Below are 20743 nucleotides of genomic sequence, written 5' to 3' on the forward strand. Positions count from 1 at the left end.
AGCATGTCTTTCTGATATCAAATAATTTTCATTTTTAAAAATCACAATATAATACAAATTTTATGACAAATTATAAAAATTTGATATTTTTCAAATTTTGATATATAACAGTCCTCGAAGTAAATTATATAAATCTAATGATATATTCTTAAAGTGTATGTAGCAGGGAGGAAAAGCCGACGGTCAATTGAAAATTTTGACCTTTCATATTGAAGATATGGATTTTTTCCCAAAAGACCTAATTTTTTTGGTGTTTTGGGAAAAAAATCCATATCTTCAATACGAAAGGTCAAAATTTTCAATTGATCGTCGGCTTTTCATCCCACCTACATACACTTTAAGTATTAATCATCAGATTTATTAAGTTTACTTCAAGTACTGTTAAATATCAAAAATATCAATTTTTAATGATTTGCCATAAAATTTGTATTAAATTGCGAATTTCAAAAATCAAAATTATTTGATATCAGAATGACATTCTTCGTATTCAGAATGCAATTCGATATGTCTGATGTGCTCTAATGTCCCAAAATAAATACTGTCCAAACGCTCATACCCCAGCCCTTAAGACACTCACCTTCAGCATATATAACACAGTATGTATATTTCTCTTGTATATTTTCCCAATTGTTAATCTCCTTCACAGTCATTTCTGTCGTTCCTAACAAACCGTCTGTAATACAGCAGAAACAAGGACTCATGTGATTGGCTGCCGCTACCTGATGTCATCGACCTTTGACCTATATATTCGCCACACATGCCACATGGTCTGGGCCGAGAATAGGCACACTGCACCTCAATATTATTGATCAATTGTGTCAGGTTTTAATGCATTTTCTATGTGTATGTGGGGTGGGTGCGTACATGTGTGGAAGCATGTTATTTTCTCTTCACAATTTACTCACGAATATGCAAATAAATCTGTACCATTACCTCGTGAATTTCTAAGAAGTTTAACAAATATTAAAGTTTTTTTCTTCCTCCTGATTTTGCAGTCATCTATCGGACCTGTTTGAAAGACTTGGTCCTGTGACGCATACAATGACCCCCGCCTGAAATGGAACTTGACAAGCTGCCCGAGCGCAGCCAGTGATATCTCGCTACGGAGGACTACGTAAATTCCTGCTCCAATCCAAGGACTTTTTTGTGCTGGAGGATCATGTGAGCTTGGCAAAAGATGCTGTGAAATGTCACGAAGTGTTTACAGAAAGAAACAGTCGCCTGCAACAATTAGGACTACCGCCACCGCCCATTACGGGGCTAGGTTTTGGTGCTCCCATGGGGAAGGGGCCCGTAACTTTTGGGGATGCTAATCCATCTCCGCCACACATGGCTCCTGGACACTTTCCCAGTGTAGCAAGTGACCCTGTCGGGTCAAAGGTTACAAACTCTTCACATGCCGGAGGTGTTGATGCACTGGACAGTTTTGATATACCTCCCAGTAGCGGCATCGCCTCAATGGACGATATTGATGATATAAGCTTGAAGCAATCCGTCGGAAGTGACGATAGCAAATCTGCCATTGTTGTCGAGCCGGACAGTGGGTCAGTGTGGCCTAAGAATCAGGATTTGGATCAGGAACTTGACCGTGTGCTTAAATCTCAGCAGCTGAATGCTTCTGAATCTTTGCAGTCGTTGAATCGTCTAGAGCCATTTTCTACAAAAAGTGGCACTAGTCCTCACGGACTAGGCGTTAAGTCTGTATCTGTGGACATATCGTCACTGCCGACGTTTGATTCGGGACTAGGCAGCATGCCGTCATCAAATATAAGTAGTGATAATAAAAAAAGTTTACAAAACGGTACTGGAACTAGTCAAAATGCGGATGTTGTTACATCCGCTATGAACAATATCAATATCGTTGCCGGTAGCTCTCACAAGTTACCAGCGACGAATGGGGGTCAAATAGGGGGGATGACAACAATCACCACCACAACAACAACACATGTTACACAATCAGAACAGTCAACAGCCACAACTGTTGGTGGTTCCGAAACACAATCAAAAACTGATGCAATACAATCTATGAAAGATAACAGCATTTCTACGGAGAAAGTAGTTGTGAAGGATTTTTCCGATGGAATGGATACTAGCGCAGTGGAAAAATTGCCGGGTGAAACTGGGGAGAACAAAATTATCGAAAAGGATAATGTGCCGACTATTGATAGTCTGGATAGAAAGTCACCCATGATTGAAGTAGATATACGTGACAAAGCGCCCTCTGTGAAATTAGATCCGAAGCTCGACTTGGTGGGGAATGTGGCCCCGTCGAGTGAGGATGTCACAGTGTCGGCGATTGAATACCAGAAACTCGTAGCACGTTACAAAATCGTGCACAATGCTTGCAAAAATTTTCAAGAGAATCGTAAGAACATGAAGAGCATGATGACACAGACTTTTGTGTTGAAAGTGCGTACATGCGGTATGAACACGGAGCCGTTTATGGAGTTTGAAGAGCTGAAAGTTATCAAGGAAAGACTGCAGGTAAGCGTAATTGCAGAATTTGATATTTGTTTATTTTGTTTTGTGATGTAAAATGAGAATAATGTTTTTTAGATTTTTAAAAACTTATTTTGAATTATGATGTCATTTTCATTTTCGAGTGTTCGAAAGTACACAGCATGAAATTGGTTGATTTCCACAATTGAAGTACAAACATCAATTGTTCTATACTTAATCAATGCAAGTATCAAATGAAGTAAATTTTCTTCCAAATATGTCTCAGAATTTCATGATTTAATGGCAAAAAACTAAAAAAAGAATTACAAAAAAAGGAATTTGCTGTTTCTGCTGACATGGATGGGCTAAGAAAAATGAACGCACATGGCGGCTTTGAGACATAGGTTTATATGTTTGGCCTTACTTTTGCATTTTTCTAAGTGGTTCAATTGGATTACCTTTCACGTCCACTGTTTGCACTGAGATGTAAATCCTCTAGAATTTTGGAAATGGGGCCATAAAAAAAAAAAAAGCCCGAAATTTAAAATAATTTTAGGGGGACATGATATGCTTTTAATCTCTGCCATAACCTATTCCCAGAGGAGCCCCCCTCCCCATTAATGTTCCACTTCTGCATGTAAGCACTTGGCCACCTGGACAAGCCCAGATCAAATTGTCAGGAAATAGATCTGTTGCCCATTTACATCTCTGTTAGCACTCTTTTAACCCTAATATGCCCAGGTACTACAAAATACTACTTGATGTATGCGCTGTTCGTACGTGTGTGATGATGCAATTGCCCTAGGTGATATATAGGCACGGTTTTGCTGGCCAGCAAAGCCCAAGACCTGAGGCAAAGTGTCGCCGACCTAGTGCTTGGCATGCGAGGGGTCTCGGGTTCGAATCCCGACCAGAGCAAACAACTTACTTTCTTTTCTCTCTTTATTCCTTCCTTTCCCTTCCCATCGCCAAAAAGCCCCTGGAGTGTTAGGGTTAGGTGCTTTTCCTTGGAATGGTGGTGTATGTTGATGTACAGTTGGACTCGCCATCACCTACTTTGTATAAATGCATCCACCAACTACCGCCAAATTTAATACTCGTTTATCTCCTCTGTTAACAGGGAAGCTTGAGAGATGCGATGCAGAAGTACATGCATCTACAGAGGACCAGTAGCAGCGATATGAATGCCATGAAAGAGATGTTTGAAAAGAAGGATGCCAAAGAAAAGGTAGGTCACAATAAAGAAGGTTAAGCTTGAAGCAACATTTCCACAGGGGTTGAGTTTTGAAAATAAACAGGTGTGCTACAGATCTCACTTCTGGAAATGTTAAGGTGTGCTGTCAGGTGTGTTACTACATTGCACTCGGTAAGAAGTTTAGGAATTGAGGTGTGCTATAAATCACACTCAGACAGGCGATTTAAGGTGTGCAGTCGCGCTCACACGCCTTAAAGCTTAATCCCTGATTCCATTGTTAATAAGATTTTTTTTCATACACTGATAGTTTTCACTGTCAGAGATGTCCCCTTTTAATTGTAAGCTGAACAAAACAAAGGAAACGGCTATCTCCAGCGCCTTTATTGCCAGTGTGTTTATCAGTCCAGAGATCGTTACTGAGGTTGATCTGTTTGATGTGTTTTGAACATCATGTGCATCTTGTGTGAACAAACATACACAATTTGAGTAATATTTTCATTTTATGATGAAGAAAACGATGGGACACATCTTTTTTATTAAAAATCTTTGATTTTGCCACAAATACAGCCTTGCAGGGTATGTTAGTTCATTATAATAAAATAATAATAATAATAATAGATAAGTATTTGTATTGCGCCATTTATCTAGCAAATTAAATCTAATCCAATTAAAGTAAATTACAATCGTTTAAGAATTTTGAAACATATTTTAAAAGGATTTAAAATTGTCTGGACTAATAAATACTATAAAAGTGGAATTTTTCATGGCACATTAATTTGTGCGCTTTTCACCCTCAACACTGCAACCACAAAAATAAAAACATGTGAAAATGTTCTTTTACGCATTATGTTGCACTTTAAGGGTTGTTTTACAATCAGGGTACACAAATTGTCTCACTGGGGGTGAAAAATGAAGTGTCTAGTTTTTCCTCAATTTATTTGTTTTTGTGTTGTAGATGGGTCAAATAGGAAATCTGTAAAAATTTTAGGCGTCAAGTGTTCAGAGTTTCAAGTTGTGCCAGAAACATGTTTTTGATGTACATGTTTCTGTATACCCAATTTTTCTGAGAGGACACATTTTGACGGAAACCTGACTTCCAACTTTCAAACATGTGATACATGGAAACTAAGTGTAAGTGGACTAAGTGTTTATTATGAGTTTGTAGGATATATATTAGTGTTTTTCAAGAAAATATAATTTTAGTCTTGGGTCAATTTTAACTATGGATTACAAGCTTGTATTCGGAGAGGACATTTTTTGACGGAATTTTCAACATAAATTTGAAGAAATGGTACAATTAATGAAACGGTCGCAATCTTACATGGTTCTCAATTGAATACCTGAGGGGAAGAAGGGCCCAACTCCATCAAAACTGTTTTTGAGATATTAAGAAAAAACTTTATATTTGGAAAAGTTTTATAGACAGAATGTTTTCATCTTCAGGGGACCTTTAATACATGAGCATACATTATTACATACATTCGAAATTATATATGATGTTTCCATGGCAACGGTACAGGTCTTAATACGAGCTGGAGTTGGGCCCTTCTTCCACTAATATACTGCAAGTACCAGTTCCGTAAGCAGATGTGTTATAAATAACTAGTATTATCCATTAATTGCACAAGTAGAAGCATGTAATATGTTAGCAAGAAAGTTTATTGTAGTGAAAAGCAGATTTCATGGATGAACAAAAATTCCTCTTTAACCCAATATTTGTGGAAGAAGGGCCCAACTCCATGGAGTTGGGCCTTTCTTCCATGAAAACCATGATTAAGTGTACGTGGAAGACTATTTAGAGAGTGGATTTTGGTTCATCTTTCACACACAAGGAAGAACAGTCTGCTGGCAATAAAATGCTGGGACTAACTGATTTTTGTAAACAATTGGAGTTGGGCCCTTCTTCCACTCAGGTATTCAATTTTGAACAATCATGTTTCAAACATTACTTCTGAACAGTCAAAATATGTTTTTATGTTATTGCTGGCAGTGATATATCATTTGCAAAGTTCACAAAGGTCAAATGTGACGGCTATTTTGTCCCAAAATCATACAGAAATGTATATTTTCATCATTTGCTAAGCATTTCAAACAGTTTCTTTGTGGCTGTAGGTGGAACTAATAGGGGCCAATAATTAGGCATGGCAACTTTTAATCATAAGTTAATCTAATATTTGAAACAGGGCACAATATGGTGCTCAGCCCAAATGTACCCTGATTGTAAAACAACCCTTAAGGTCCTTGACCCGATTGACAGCCTCATCCCCCATTTTCTTCATAAAAACTGACATACAACTCAAATTTGAGAAACATGTTGTTTTAATGGTAGGCCTCAATGTAAGATAGAAAACAGAAGATGAAAAATCGGACCATCCCCTTTAATAGCACATGATAGGGAAATTAGAGGGTGTGTCTTGGGAGACAGCTGTCACCGAATTCTTGAAAAGTGTGCCGAGGCTTTTGGGTCTACGCTTGTGCATAACACACTATACATTATGTTGTGCTTTTTTTTTAAATACAACTTTTGGATGATTGTGTGTACAGGAGCTGACGGTTGCCTTAGCGGATGTGAAACGTCAACATGAGAATGATTTGAAACAATGGCAAGCTGAGAAGACTCATGTCATAGAAGACACAAGAATTAGGGATTCAAAGATACAACAATTGGAGTCAGAAAAAAATATGTGAGTAGTTCTTAAGTATTGCATAAGTATTAAGTAAGTATTGCATAAGTATTAAGTAAGTATTGCATAAGTATTAAGTAAGTATTGCATAAGTATTAAGTAAGTATTGCATAAGTATTAAGTAAGTATTGCATAAGTATTAAGTAAGCATTGCATATTGCATAAGTATTAAGTAAGCATTGCATATTGCATAAGTATTAAGTAAGTATTGCATAAGTATTTCTTAAGGTTGGTCTGAACCATGGCATGTTTTAAAAATGACGAATTCCAGTTTTCTTGAATTCTATATTCATTAGTCTGTGTACTTAAAGTTTGAACTGAAGAATTTTAGGTTTTTAATTTTTTTATTAAATTTCTATCATTTTAAATATGGTATTTCACCCTTTTCCATCTGAAATCGTCCACATGGTCAATGGCGGGAAATTTTGCCAATCTCGTTGCTAACTGGCGCGTATATTTGCCTTGCGCCCAACGCAACAAGCCTGACCGCATTTCCCTGTGCGCTACTAATAACACACATGCAATTCACCCTGCCCTGTATCTCGCGCGAGATTTCAAAACAACTTCTGTGACCGAAGACATGGCCGGCCGGGAAATTCATACGGCTTGATGAACAATTATTCCTCTTTTTTTATGGAAAATATTGCATTTATTTTCGTAAAATATGCGCGGAAGTTGTATCTTAATTACGACTACGAGCTGCGTGAATTACAGGAATCAAGATTATCACATTTGAAAACAAGGGTTGTTTGATTGCTGTCTACTGCCACTTTTGATACAAAACGGCGATTTAAAACGTGTTAATTTTCGTGCATGTTTTCAATTTTTCGTTTAAGCTAACAGATTCATTATAGAAAATAAAGGTAATATTTTGGTCTTATCGTGTACAGCTCCTTTTCCTCTAGGAGCTGTTTTTTCATTTTTTTTTTAAATTTCTGTCCAAAACAAAAATATACACCAGTATTGCCTAAATTAGACTGAAAAAGTCAAATTTCAACCATTTTTATCGAATATTTCTAAAAGATGGTCAAAATTCAAAAAAATAAAAAAATGGATCCTAGATTTTCATACCTAGTTTTTGAAAATCAGTAAGAAAAATGTCTATACTGAAAAAATAATTAGTTACGGTTTACGTACATTTTTGGGTCAAAATAATGTTTTTTATGATTTTCTCCAAAATGGAGCATTTTTAAATTAATCCATTCGAAATATGTATACTTTTATACACTTTAGATCAACAATTTAGAAGTTAGAAGGCTAAAATGTTTTCCATAATTCCATGGTTCAGACCAACCTTAAGCAAGTAGTGCATCAGTATTTCTTACATATATATATACAGCACCTGCTTGGGGATAGTGAAACAGACCAAATAATATTTCTGGCCCCGGATTGCAAAAGTTGGAAGCAACTTGTAGTCACCTGCTCCGCAGCCAGCCGATTGATGATGATTGACAGTACTTTCTGTATGCAATGTGGTTATATGCTTGTAAAAAAAGCAATAACGACTTTCACATACTCATTGAGAGACAAACCCTGTTGGTGCGGGGACAAACCCTATGGTGCGAAAGGTTGCGGGTTCGAACCCTGGTGGTGACTAGTCTCGTTGTAACCCGTACGAAACTCGGGGAGCTGATCCTGGTTGCGATGGCTATTTGTGGAATGTCTAGGGTGTGCGCTCTTGAAGCAGCAAAGTCCCTGTATTGTTGTTTAATGGTTTATGGAATGATGTGGGCCGTAGTGGTCAGCGACAACCTGTAAAGTGTGCTGAGGCTTGTGGATCAACGTCTAGGCGTTGTGCTAGCTGTGCGTAGCGCACTATAATTCACTGCGCTTTTCTTTTTTTTTTTTTTTTTGCTCTTATAAGTAAGACGTGAGAATTTGGTTTAAAACTTTCTTTCATTCAATATTGTTTATCGTTACAGTTTACAAAATCAATTGGCAATCAAAGACCGTGAGATAGAGGAGTTGAAACGCAAGACACAGGTGGACAGGTAAGTCGGCTTATCATTACATTGTAGCCAGGGCAACCCCAAACTATGTCAGCACTCAGACAGAATTGCATTTTCTTTTTGCAAAATGTTTACAAGTTTAAACAATAATTTTAGTAAACATTTTGTTTTCATGTTAAACATTTTATATTTCAGCAGAGGTACGTACAACCCTATGAGGTGACACTGCATAACACCCCCTTTTATTTTTTGGGGTGCAGTTTTTTGGTGTGAATGGTATCGTTCCTTCTGTCCTTCTCCAAAGTGGTATTGCTATCCTAATCATAATATTGTGACTCAACTTCGTGTGGGTGGTGACGGGAGAAATGGCACTCCGAGTAACTGATTCATGCTCCTTGAGTGTGAAATTCAGGGTTTTTTTCCGCAATGTAAACAGCTGCAGTCAGTGCAATGAATAGAGGTTATCCACTTTACTCATGCGTGACTTCTAACAAAAGGCGCTGGTTCCCGTAGTATTCCTCATTCAAACTAATTCAATGCACGACCTCGGAGTTACCTGCATGACTTTGGCGGGCTATTTTGAAATAGTCATGGTTGCACATGCAGGTACTTCTTTTGAAAGTCCTAAACAAGGTATAGGAGTCGCTGGTAGGATATGCAGCTTATAGAACACGGATAACTCTATGTGGTATATAACTCATGTTCTTATGCATTTTGTTCTTATTCTCCACAGGGATCTATGGGTTGCTGAAAAAATGAAACTTCAGGAGACATTCCAGGCTTCTGAAAGGAATCAAAAGTTACTTCTACAAAGAGCAATTGAAGGAGAGGTAAATATTTGATATTGGTCAAAATATGAATTGAATGTGTGTGTATCAGTTGCTTTCAGATCTTCTTTTATTTTAGGAATTTTAATTATGTTAGCATAAACCTGTGAGCCAATTGGTGGAAGATGGATTGAAATAATTCCATGGCATTAAGGGATCTAGAATGAGCGTTTCTGGCGTTTCAACAGTATTTTTTGTGGAACATGAGAGCACCTCAGACGTATCGAATTGCATTCTGAATACGAAGCATGTCTTTCTGATATCAAATAATTTTCATTTTTTGAAATTCACTATATAATACAAATTTTATGACGAATTATTAAAATTTGATATTTTTCAAATTTTTGACATATAACAGTCCTCGAAGTAAATTTTATAAATCTAATGATATATTCTTAAAGTGTATGTAGCTGGGAGGAAACGCCGATGATCAATTGAAAATTTTGACCTTTTATATTGAAGATATGGATTTCTTCCCCAAAAAGACCTAATTTGTTTTGGTGTTTTGGGGAAAAAATCCATATCTTCAATACGAAAGGTCAAAATTTTCAATTGATCGTCGGCTTTTCATCCCACCTACATACACTTTAGGCGCATGAAAGTCGATTCCGAGTTTATCGTCCCCCGCCCGCGTCACTTTTTGGAACCAAAAACACCCACGTTAAATTGTCAAAAATACCAATATAATTCATTATTTTCAAAGTATCAGTGTTTTCACCAGTTTTAGCAATTGGAAACATATTTTTGTTTGTAAAACATAAATTCATAACTAGGAAGCAAAACCAGGTTCTTTTCTAACTTTTCTAGTCCCTACCCATATAAAAACATGTTTATAAATAACATGTATGAGTGTGGCTTTAAATCAACACACATTTTAGGTCAATAATGAAATCTGATGAAATAATGAAAAATGAAAAATGAAAAAGTCACCTCACCAACCTGGAAAAAAAGGGGACGATAAACTCGGAATTGACTTTCATGGGCCTTAAGTATAAATCATCAGATTTATAAAGTTTACTTCGAGTACTGTTAAATATCAAAAATATCAATTTTTAATGATTTGCCATAAAATGTGTATTATATTGCGAATTTCAAAAAATCAAAATTATTTGATATCAGAAGGACATTCTTCGTATTCAGAATGCAATTCGATATGTCTGATCATCTGATGTGCTCCAATGTCCCACAATAAATACTGTCCAAACGTTCATACCCCTTCCCTTAAACCATTCAAATTGATTTGAAAAAAAAAATCATATTACATGCCAGTAATGTATTTTTCATCATACTTGAACTTGTTACATATTTCCCTGCCCAGATCCTTTTGCTGCAGGAACGCTGTAAAATGGGTTCACATGCACTGGAGTCTTGGATACGTGAAGGAGAATTTCACCTCAACAATTTTAAAATCAACCTGCAAAGGTAAGAGTAATTTTTAAGTGGCTCCTATTTAGACTACTGGATGTGGTCACAGGACATGGATGGCAAACTCATAGGCTTTTGCTACATCCTGCTTCAGGATTATGGTAAATTTATTTGTTGAAAATTGACTTTTGACCGTATTAAGGGTAGACGAGGTATTGTTGGTCGAAACGACCTAAAAATCGATTTTCATTATCTAGATCAATATATTATTGAAAAATAACACCTTGATGTTTTGGAAAAGTTCATTCTACAAATCGTATACTTTGCAAACTTGCTTAATTTATTGTTGTTAATGAGTTATGTACGTTTTACAAAAGTGTTGTTGTTTCAGCCCTCTTTACAACGTAACTCAAGAACCGCAGCACCTATAAAAGTATATCTGTGATATTTTAATTCTTCTACACACTCGCTATGAATTGAGCAATGCAGTTTTTGCCAAAGCTCACTGCCATTCGTAAGATGCTGTGAACTACCAAATCACAACAGTTTAAAATAATTAATAACCTTAATTTGTCATCTAACTCCTTAACCATAGGTCCTATGCTCACAAACATATTATGGTGATTCTTAATTTGAATTGAGCCCATCCAAATTAAAACCTCTATTCAATGTCACATGAAAGTTGAAAAAGAAATCATACATTATTGTTTAATTAATTAATTGGACTTGATACAGCTACATTACAGATCTGTTTCATAAGGCCACAGGGCCTCACTCAACAGAAGCACATAACCATAATGTAGCTGTATCAAGTCCAATTAATTAATTATTTTGCTTCCATTTTGGTCGGGCACCTTACCTTTGAATGATTTCAACCATCTTGGATGTATATCTTGAATTTATCTATATACATTATTGTTTAGTCTAACTAATATGGTGTTTTTGTTCTCAGGACACCGGACAATTTGAAAATGAAGGAAGGTTTTAACCAGTGGCACAATGCGGTCGCTGAAAACAAACAAAAATTGGACCAGCTCAAGGTGAGATGGGAATATCGAAGCAGATTATAATTGATGTTGGGAGAGGTTATAGGTCATTGGACTGCATCCATTACCTGAAATGGGGAGGAGGCAGAACCAACATGATGTTATCATCTCTTCCTTACCCTCACATCATAACAACTGTACTTTGTTTCACCTTAGTAGTGATGTTAGTGTTTTAATGCAATCTTGCTGGTAGTGTGCGGACAACCGGTCCTTGTTACGCATGTGTATACCCTCTATAGGTTTAGGTACTATGTACAATTTGATACTGCAAGGGCTATTAAAGGGCTCCCCCCCCCCAAAAAAAAATTGCCAAAATAGCCCTCAAAAAATAAATTATGGGGGCGATTTTTAATAGAAAGAAGATCCTGAAAGGAAACTATTTTGAGGCTTCTGGCTCAGAAGTAAATGTGGAATATGGGTATATAGCCACCAAAATCCTGAAAGTAGCCCTGAATTATAAAAAAAGTATTTTGAGGCCTGATGCATGGTATTTAGCTGTTCAAATTAGATATGACAGTATCTGTGCTGGCAGGTTTCCTTCTTGTATATATATAACATTTATCTCTTTTTTTTTCATCTTCTGCAGATCAAATATGAGGGCCAGATTCGTGAGATTCATAGTGGTCGTCTGCTGTCACAGCTTGCTACTATAGATGTACCAACAATTACAAAGCCAAGCTTGGTAAGTGTAGATTGGAATTTGAACTCTGTGTGTGGGGGGAGGGGCACTGGAGAATGCCAGCAAACGATGACACATATGACATTTCACATTTAAACAGTGGACCTCTTTACAATAGGGGACCGTTCTCAGTTCAAGGTCTGCAAACGTCCGCATTGCTTGTATAATGCATTTGCGAGATACGTCCTCTATTGCAGGTGAGATATAACGTCAAATTTCATATTTATACTTATACACACAAAAAGTAGTGAAAAAGGTCCTTGGGTATGTCCAACGAGTACGGGACGTCAGCGTTTGCGCAGTCCTAAACTGTGTCCATATTCAGGGGGTGTGTGTAAGTGTGTCCAAATGCATGAAAACAATTTTACATACATATTATAAATTGTACTTTTAAACTTGTTTTGCATTTAAACAAAACTTGGAACCCATTTAAATATGTGAGCATTCTCACATTTATTCCAACCCCAAGTTTTATCCACCATAAAACCACTTGTCCACTATACTAAACAACACAATTAAAAACTCACACAATGTATCAACTCAATGTGCTATTCCAGTTGAAATCCATACACTCCCTATAGAAGACATGGCATTAACCTTCCACACATGGAGTGTGAATTTGAAAAGGGGTGTCCTGAATGGGTGACTCCATTTGACATTGTAGATTAATGTCATGTCTTCCATAGAGGTGTATGGATTCACCTGGAAGAACCTGATTGTACTTCACTCAGCAACTGTTGAATCTTGCATCCTTGTTGAGGAATTACTAATTTCAAAACATTTCTTGTATTTTTTCCTCTTCTAGCCACCACTACCACCACCAGGTGCCTTCATGGGGGGTCCCCGTCCAGGGTTCATCCCACCACACATACCTTCTGGTATCCGGCCATCACTAGACATGACACGACCCCCACATATCCCTCAATCCACATCTTCCCCCATCAGCACCCCTTCCCCATCCCCCTCACCAACCCTTTCCCAAACAAGTACCAACTCTGTCCCATCTCAGCCAATATCAGTCCCCGTATCACTTGTTGAGGATAAAGCTCCTAAAGGACCGGCCAAAGTCACCCCTGCACAAGTCACAGTGCCGCTACAAGAGCAGGCTCCATGGCCTCCGGCTTCATTGACACCGGGTCATTCGTCACCACCTGGGTTTCCATCGGTGCAAACAGCGCCCTCTACTTTGCCTGCAGGAGGAAGCAGCACAGCTAATAGCCTAGGAGCGGTGGGTAGCAGTAGACCACAGAGTGTAAGTGGTGCTAGTGCAACACCAGGCAACAACAGACCTGTGAAACAGCCTCCAACTGCTCCGAATCCAGGTATGTATTACAAATCTGAACTTTTCACTTGCCGACATGCACACCCTGATCACATCAAAAAAAAGCGGGGCATAGCAGGGTCAGGCAATATTCCTTGTTTGGATGTGCAACTATTTTATAACATGATTGAGTGTGCTAACTAGGACTCCACATATATGCAGTACACATCATAAGCAAAGCAAATGTTTAGGTTTTCATCGAATGACCTCTTTGATCCACCACGCTCTTTTTCTCTTCATTCATGTTTTTCTTAAATAGCTAGGTTTTACAGATGATGGAATTGTTAAATGATGTCATTACACTTGCCACATTTGTATGTTTTAAAAAATAATGAATAACCTGCAAAGTTCCCCCTTTTGATGTGCTGCATCACAAATATGTGATGTGTCATGTCAAAATCAGACACTTTTGGGCAGGTTATAAATTTTGAGGTTTTTACATATCTTAAATATAGAGATATTTTGCTCCATAACGCCATTTTCCCCGATGAAATCGGACATTCCTAAGCGAAGATAATGAGTTCGTAAGTTATGGTAATATAAAATTGGAAATTGAGATATCGGCCTTTAAAAATATTATTGACAATGTTGAGAGTAGGAATTACCTTGAAAAATGTCTCAAAAAATACCAGATGCCAGTTATATTCCGTTCTGAAACTATCAGACATTATTTTTAACATTAATAACATCACAAATTCGCAACAAACCCAAATTGTGAAAAAATTACCCGGGCAGATTTTTGGCTATTTCTCCATTTACGATCCTGCCCAAAAGTGTCTGCTTTTTACATGACACGTCACATATGATGATGGAATTGGTAAATGGTGTCACTCGCCAAATTTGCATTTACAAAATAAAATGAACAACTTAAAGAGTAAAAAACAAACATGTGCTACTACATGACCGTATGTTATGCATCTATTTGGATAAAATATTGACTGATCAAATTGTAATTATTCTTTAACCTGGGACACTCAAGTGAACCATACGACTTGTGCCACATTGCACTGATTTTTGCATCACACTTCTCTGTTTTCAGCAGCAGCAGGTGGATCTGTTCCAGCAGTTCCTGTGGCCCAGCAGCCCAGGACCAACTTTGAAAGAATTCTCTTCCCACTGCAGTCGCTCTTCCCTCAACACAACCAGTAAGTCATCTACCATATTTCCTCAAATAGTTGCCTCACCTTCAATTCAACGCCCCCACCACTTTTTTCAACCAAGATGTTTCAAAAATGCTGAAGAGGATATTTATCCTTCCCATATGCACCGAGTCATTCATACCTGTACATGAATGTCATAGTCATCGCCAAGGGGGTAACTTGATTGTCCCATATTTTGTTCTGCATGGATCTGGCTGGCATAGCTAAATTGATATAAGTAAAAGAAAACAAAGGAATCACCATGTTGTAAACTCCCTCTATTTCTCCAGGGTACAGCTTACCAAAGCTATCAAGGAGGTACGTCAAGCTAACAATGGATCACTCTCTGGCCTATCAGTGGATGAGATCATACGGAGAGCAGCTTCAGTACTCAAACATCAACCGGTAAGTCACTGACCTTTGACCCCATGTTTTTGATGACATACGAGGAGCTATATCGATGAAATTTTGTCACTGTTATTACTGGTCCTTATTGTGCATTATGGTTCAAAAATGGTCTCATAAGTATGTTTACTTTCTTTACAGGTGGCGCTAGATTTTTTTGGATACCCCCTCGTATATACTATTGTAACAGATTAAAGCTGTTTCGCAGCTCAAAGTGAATTTCCAGTTGAAATCCATACACCACTATGGAAGACATGATCTTAATCTTCTATTTCATAATTTTATGTTACATGTACATACTTTTTGTTGTTCATTTCAGCCCATGCGTGCTGCTGCAGGGACTGCAGGTGCAACTACAGGAGCAGGTGCCAACAAAGGCTGGCAGAATAACAATGGTGAGGTACCACAGGGACAAAGACTGGTACAAGGAGTAATGCAAGGTAGGGTTGATATCAGATACAATTTCTACAATGTTGATGCACTCCAAGGTAGGATTAACATATCTTACGCACAAAATCATACTTCCAATATTGAGTCGCAAGTAGGGTGATGGTGGCCATCTTGAATATGCGAGGAAGAGAAAACATTGTACAATTACTTCATAAACATTTTAAATGATTATTTTTCATAAACTTGCATTGTGAATGATTTAATACCATTTTCATACCATGGGGGCATCTTGGATGTGCAGGGAAGAGAAATATCTAGATTTTTACTTTTTGTAACAGTATAAAACTAGCATTTTATAGACACTGCAGAAAAATTTGCCTAAAGGAAGCAGTAATCGCCCTTTGAACGAATCCGCTATCTTGCTATCCCTGCAAATGCATGCACAAAAAGTCCATATTTTTTGGAGTCTTGTGTAGAATATGCAATAAGGACATGTTTTACGAATTGACACTTCAGTGTTAAGTAAAATGATTCAAAGTGAGCATGCCAATGTAACTAGAAATTCGGTATCAAGCATCACATGCCTACAATATCAATAAACATTTGTACATAATGTGGTATATGTGACATGTGATCAAAGAAAATCAGCTACTGCGCTTTTTAAGTCAGAAATATTGATTTTGTGATATAGTCAAAGAAAGGAAGTATTTCCTTTTTTTTTGTTTCCTATTGTTTTAGAAATTCTTAAACTGCTCACATCTTTTGCATTGGTTGTCCAAATTCAATGTGGTTTTCTGCAAAATGTAGCTTTGCAAATGCTGTTTACAATCCTATAAGAATTAACTGCAAACTGAATATGTCTGACTTCAGACTGATTTTGCTTGATATTATGCTTGCTGGTCCTTAATCCTCTTCATGCGGGTGTCGACTACCGACCACATGGATCATATTTCTTTAAAATATTCATATGTTTCAGAATTGTACATTTTCATGACCATATTTATAACCCACATGAAAAATGCATTAAAATGAGTACAAACAAGCCTAGTATTGGTTCAGTGGTTCTTGTGATAGCTCTTGATATATTTTAAAACTTGATGTTGAAGCGTATGCCTAGCATGCAGCATGATTAACTTGATTTCATTCCGATTCCTCCTTACCAGGAATGGCAGCACAACAGGGCAAATTTCAGTGGTCCTCAGAGTTGGGTGGCTCCTCTGCATTCAAAACCAAAGGCTTCCTGGATGATGATGAAGATCCCTGTGTGATTTGCCATGAGGAAATGACACCTGAAACCATCAAGATTTTGGAGTGTGGACATCACTTTCATGCAGAGGTGAGTTGATTTGACAATGGGCTATTCCAGTTGAAGTCTATACACCCCCTGGGAAGACATGATTTTAATCATCCACACAGGGAGTGTTAATTTCAAATGGGGTTGCTTGAATGGGTGGCTCCATTTGAAATTTACAACCCCTATGTGGAAGATTAAGGACATGTCTTCCATAGGGGGTATATGGATTTCAAATTGAATGCCCAATTACATTTGTAGTTTCCTTAGAGGTTGATAATAATGTTGATGTAGTGTTTGGAAATTTTACCATATTTATGGAGTCATTATGCTCATGACAACCACAAACAACTGCAACCTTGGTGCCTCCCCAGGAAAGAGGAGGGAGACACATTTAGGTCCATTTCAGCTAAACCTGTTAACCACTGTTACAGGCAAATTTATTTATAAAGCATTGTGGAACATCAAACTTACAAGGTTGTGTTGACAAGTTTTAAAAAATTGGGTCATTAAAAAGAGCAACTGTTATTACCTACATTCTGTACCTTGTGTAAGACACTGCACTTGTTGGGTACAGATGTTTTTATGCCTTTTGAGTATACTATAGTATATGTGTCAATATATGTGATGTGATTAGGCAAAATCAGTTGGAACTCAGTCAGATATATCGATTTTCAGATATAGCCAAACAAAGACAATACTTTATTTTGTTGCATATTGTTTTGGAAACACTTCAACTGTTCATATCTTTGGAACTAAATGTTCAATTTCAATGTGGTTTTCTGCAAAATGTAGTTTTGCAAATACTTTATACAATCATGTAAAAACTTAAAAATTGAATGTGTCTGACTTCAGACTGATTTTGCTTGATCACACCAAATACGTGGCATATAGCCATCTATTTAATTAATCAACCAAATCAATCAATCAGGCTCTAAATAAACAAATGATTAAATCACTAAAATCAGTGATGATAGAAATGTTCTGCTCTGCCATCTTTAAAATGTATTTGTGAAATGTTGATAATTCATTCATCTTCATTGATTTCTTTTGTTCTTTACAGTGCATCAAGCAATGGCTAAATGAACAAAGCACCTGTCCTAACTGCCGTCACTATACCTTGCTACCGGATGAATACCCATCACTCTAAACATATGTGAATATTACCTGTTTGTTGTGGAAGATGGTCCACTGTGTCAGTTACAGTTTCCCAGGGACCTGAACAATAAATAACGCCACTTCGTTTGAAATAGAGTGTTGTCGCTTATTAACGATACCCACCGTCATTTTAAGAAATTGATAAAACATTGTGGAACACCAAACTTATGAAGTTGTGTTGACAAGTGTTAAAATGGCGAGTTCATATGCAAAAGCAGATATCAAATTTGAGATATAGGCAAATATTCACTGTAGAAGTGATGATGTAACTATCATAGTAATTGGTTCAAACAATTTTTTAATATACTGCACTAGTATATTAACGTTGGTTGCTCCCAGGTATGTGGATTAATCTGGTTGAATAGATTGAAATCATTCTCTCACTGCACTAGTACGTTCATGCAGTACCTGACGTACCTCTGCATTGAACCATAGATGTCAAAGAACAGGGATAAAGACCTGGATAGTAATTCTATAGAATATTCATATCATGCTGATCACTCACACCTGTAAGGTTAGTATCTTTGAAAAGACTAGTATTGTATTCAATCTATGAATGCAGATTAACAGGTGATAAGTGCAACCTGTTTTTAGTGCTGGGCGATGTATTCAAAAATTGTTTCAACCAATTGCTATGGTAGTTAATCCTGTTACATCATCACTTCTATCAAATATAAAGAACACAATTAAGTGCTACTTTTGATCCTAATTTTACAAAGTTACCTTAGATTGTTTAATGTAGAGTGTCAATTTAAACCTAGCATTATGGGCAGATGTCGATGGCCTTATAACTCAAAAAGTAAAAAGTTTTAAAATTGCATATATCGGCTTTTGCATCTGTTCTCTTCATATCTATTAGTAAGTTTTTTGGCGTGTTCGCCGGTGGAAACGTTGGCGAACCCACTAAAATTTCTCATTGTTACGAACTCCCGTCATAAAAGCCTATCTCACAATTTCTTCATATCTAGATCATTAAAATGTGTAGCTATACTGGTCTTGTGTCGTTAATCTATGAAAGTGTTGTCAAATTGTTGAGAGCCTCTTTCGACATTCTCCGTGAATTTGTTAAAAATGTGGTAGTACCTAAATCTGAGATTTGTTTTTGTGTTTTATCATATGAAAAAAATCGCAAAGATATAGGAGGTATGATTTGTATGTACTTTGTCTTCAAAATTAAGCATATTTACCGTGTTTTTGCTTGATGCTGATGTTTATTTACTGGGTGATTATTTAAACCCATTGCTGTTCTTATTATTACTCAGAAACTATATACTTAAACTGTAAAGCAGTTTTAGTCAAGTCCAAGCATGTTTATTATTAGAAAAGTTTGAACTCAGAAACTATTCAAATTTAACTACAATATTATTTACTCCTAAAAGAAATACCATTACTCAGATACTAAGTATGAAATAATATTCATATATTTTTTCCTCATCTAAAACCTATACTCAGAAACTACCAAACTTAAATATAGTTTTGAAATCCATGTACATACATTTCTTTAAAAAGATATTTAGCCACATTTTGCCATTGTTGATTAATTTAAGATTCAAGACAAATGGTATTTTGTGTTGAGATGTGTAATGTATACCAAAGAGATTGTACTCAAGGAGTACCTACTCAAAATTGCCATGTGTGTAACACTATGGTAAATCCACTATAGAGATTATACCCAGAGAGTACCAACTCAAAATTGCCAGGTGTCTAATGCTATGGTAAATCCACCATTTTGGTTTGGGGGTTTGTTGCTCATATAGGGCAAACAGTGTACCTCCAGCATATTTCGGCACAAGCCCTGAAATCAAACGATAATTTGTGTCTTTAAGGGATCTAGAATGAGCGTTTATGGCGTTTCGACAGTATTTTTTGTGGGACATGAGAGCACCTCAGATGTATCAATTGCATTCTGAATCTGAAGCATGTCTTTCTGATATCAAATAATTTTAATTTTTGAAATTCACGATATAATACAAATTTTATGACAAATTATTAAAATTTGATATTTTTCAAATTTTTGATATATAACAGTCCTCGAAATAAATGTTATAAATCTAATGACATATTCTTAAAGTGTATGTAGCTGGGAGGAAAAGCCGACGATCAATTGCAAATTTTGACCTTTTATATTGAAGATATGGATTTTTTCCCAAAAGACCTATTTTTTTTGGTGTTTTGGGAAAAAATCCATATCTTCAATACTGAAAGGTCAAAATTTTCAATTGATCGTCGGCTTTTCATCCCACCTACATACACTTTAAGTATAAATCATCAGATTTATAAAGTTTACTTCAAGTACTGTTAAATATCAAAAATATCAATTTTAATGATTTGCCATAAAATGAGTATTACATTGCGAATTTCAAAAAATCCAAATTATTTGATATCAGAAGGACATTCTTCATATTCAGAATGCAATTCGATATGTCTGATGTGCTCTAATGTCCCAAAATAAATACTGTCCAAACGTTCATACCCCAGCCCTTAAACTGTAAAGCAGTTTTAGTTAAGTCCAAGCATGTTTATTATTAGAAAAGTTTGAACTCAGAAACTATTCAAATTTAACTACAATATTATTTACTCCTAACAGAAATACCATTACTCAGAAACTATGTATGAAATAATATTCATATATTTTTTCCTCATCTAAAACCTATATACTCAGAAACTACCAAACTTAAATATAGTTTTGAAATCCATGTACATACATTTCTTTAAAAAGATATTTAGCCACATTTTGCCATTGTTGATTAACTTAAGATTCAAGACTAATGGTATTTTGTGTTGAGATGTGTAATGTATACCAAAGAGATTGTACTCAAGGAGTACCTACTCAAAATTGCCATGTGTGTAACACT

General features: G+C 36.5%; 1 protein-coding gene across 1 annotated transcript; it reads left to right on the top strand.

Moving 5' to 3' along the window:
• The first annotated feature begins 1086 nt into the window (after positions 1-1086).
• Positions 1087-19779, top strand: LOC140169960 (uncharacterized). The gene is made up of 14 exons (XM_072193270.1): positions 1087-2484; positions 3560-3667; positions 6179-6318; positions 8241-8309; positions 9001-9097; positions 10413-10516; positions 11412-11499; positions 12092-12187; positions 12990-13506; positions 14545-14650; positions 14935-15049; positions 15369-15489; positions 16603-16775; positions 17794-19779. The coding sequence occupies exons 1-14, from the start codon at positions 1279-1281 to the stop codon at positions 17878-17880; spliced, it is 3027 nt and encodes a 1008-aa protein (XP_072049371.1). The 5' UTR covers positions 1087-1278; the 3' UTR covers positions 17881-19779.
• The last annotated feature ends 964 nt before the right edge of the window (positions 19780-20743 follow it).

This window comes from Amphiura filiformis, chromosome 14 (assembly GCF_039555335.1).
Source record: "Amphiura filiformis chromosome 14, Afil_fr2py, whole genome shotgun sequence".
In the NCBI taxonomy this organism is placed as follows: Eukaryota; Metazoa; Echinodermata; class Ophiuroidea; order Amphilepidida; family Amphiuridae; genus Amphiura; species Amphiura filiformis.

Coding starts and splice junctions, on each gene's coding strand:
- LOC140169960 (XM_072193270.1), top strand. CDS start 1,279: ATGGGGAAGGGGCCCGTAACTTTTGGGGATGCTAATCCATCTCCGCCA. Junction 6,319..8,240: donor TTGGAGTCAGAAAAAAATAT/GTGAGTAGTTCT, acceptor TTATCGTTACAG/TTTACAAAATCAATTGGCAA. Junction 8,310..9,000: donor CGCAAGACACAGGTGGACAG/GTAAGTCGGCTT, acceptor TATTCTCCACAG/GGATCTATGGGTTGCTGAAA.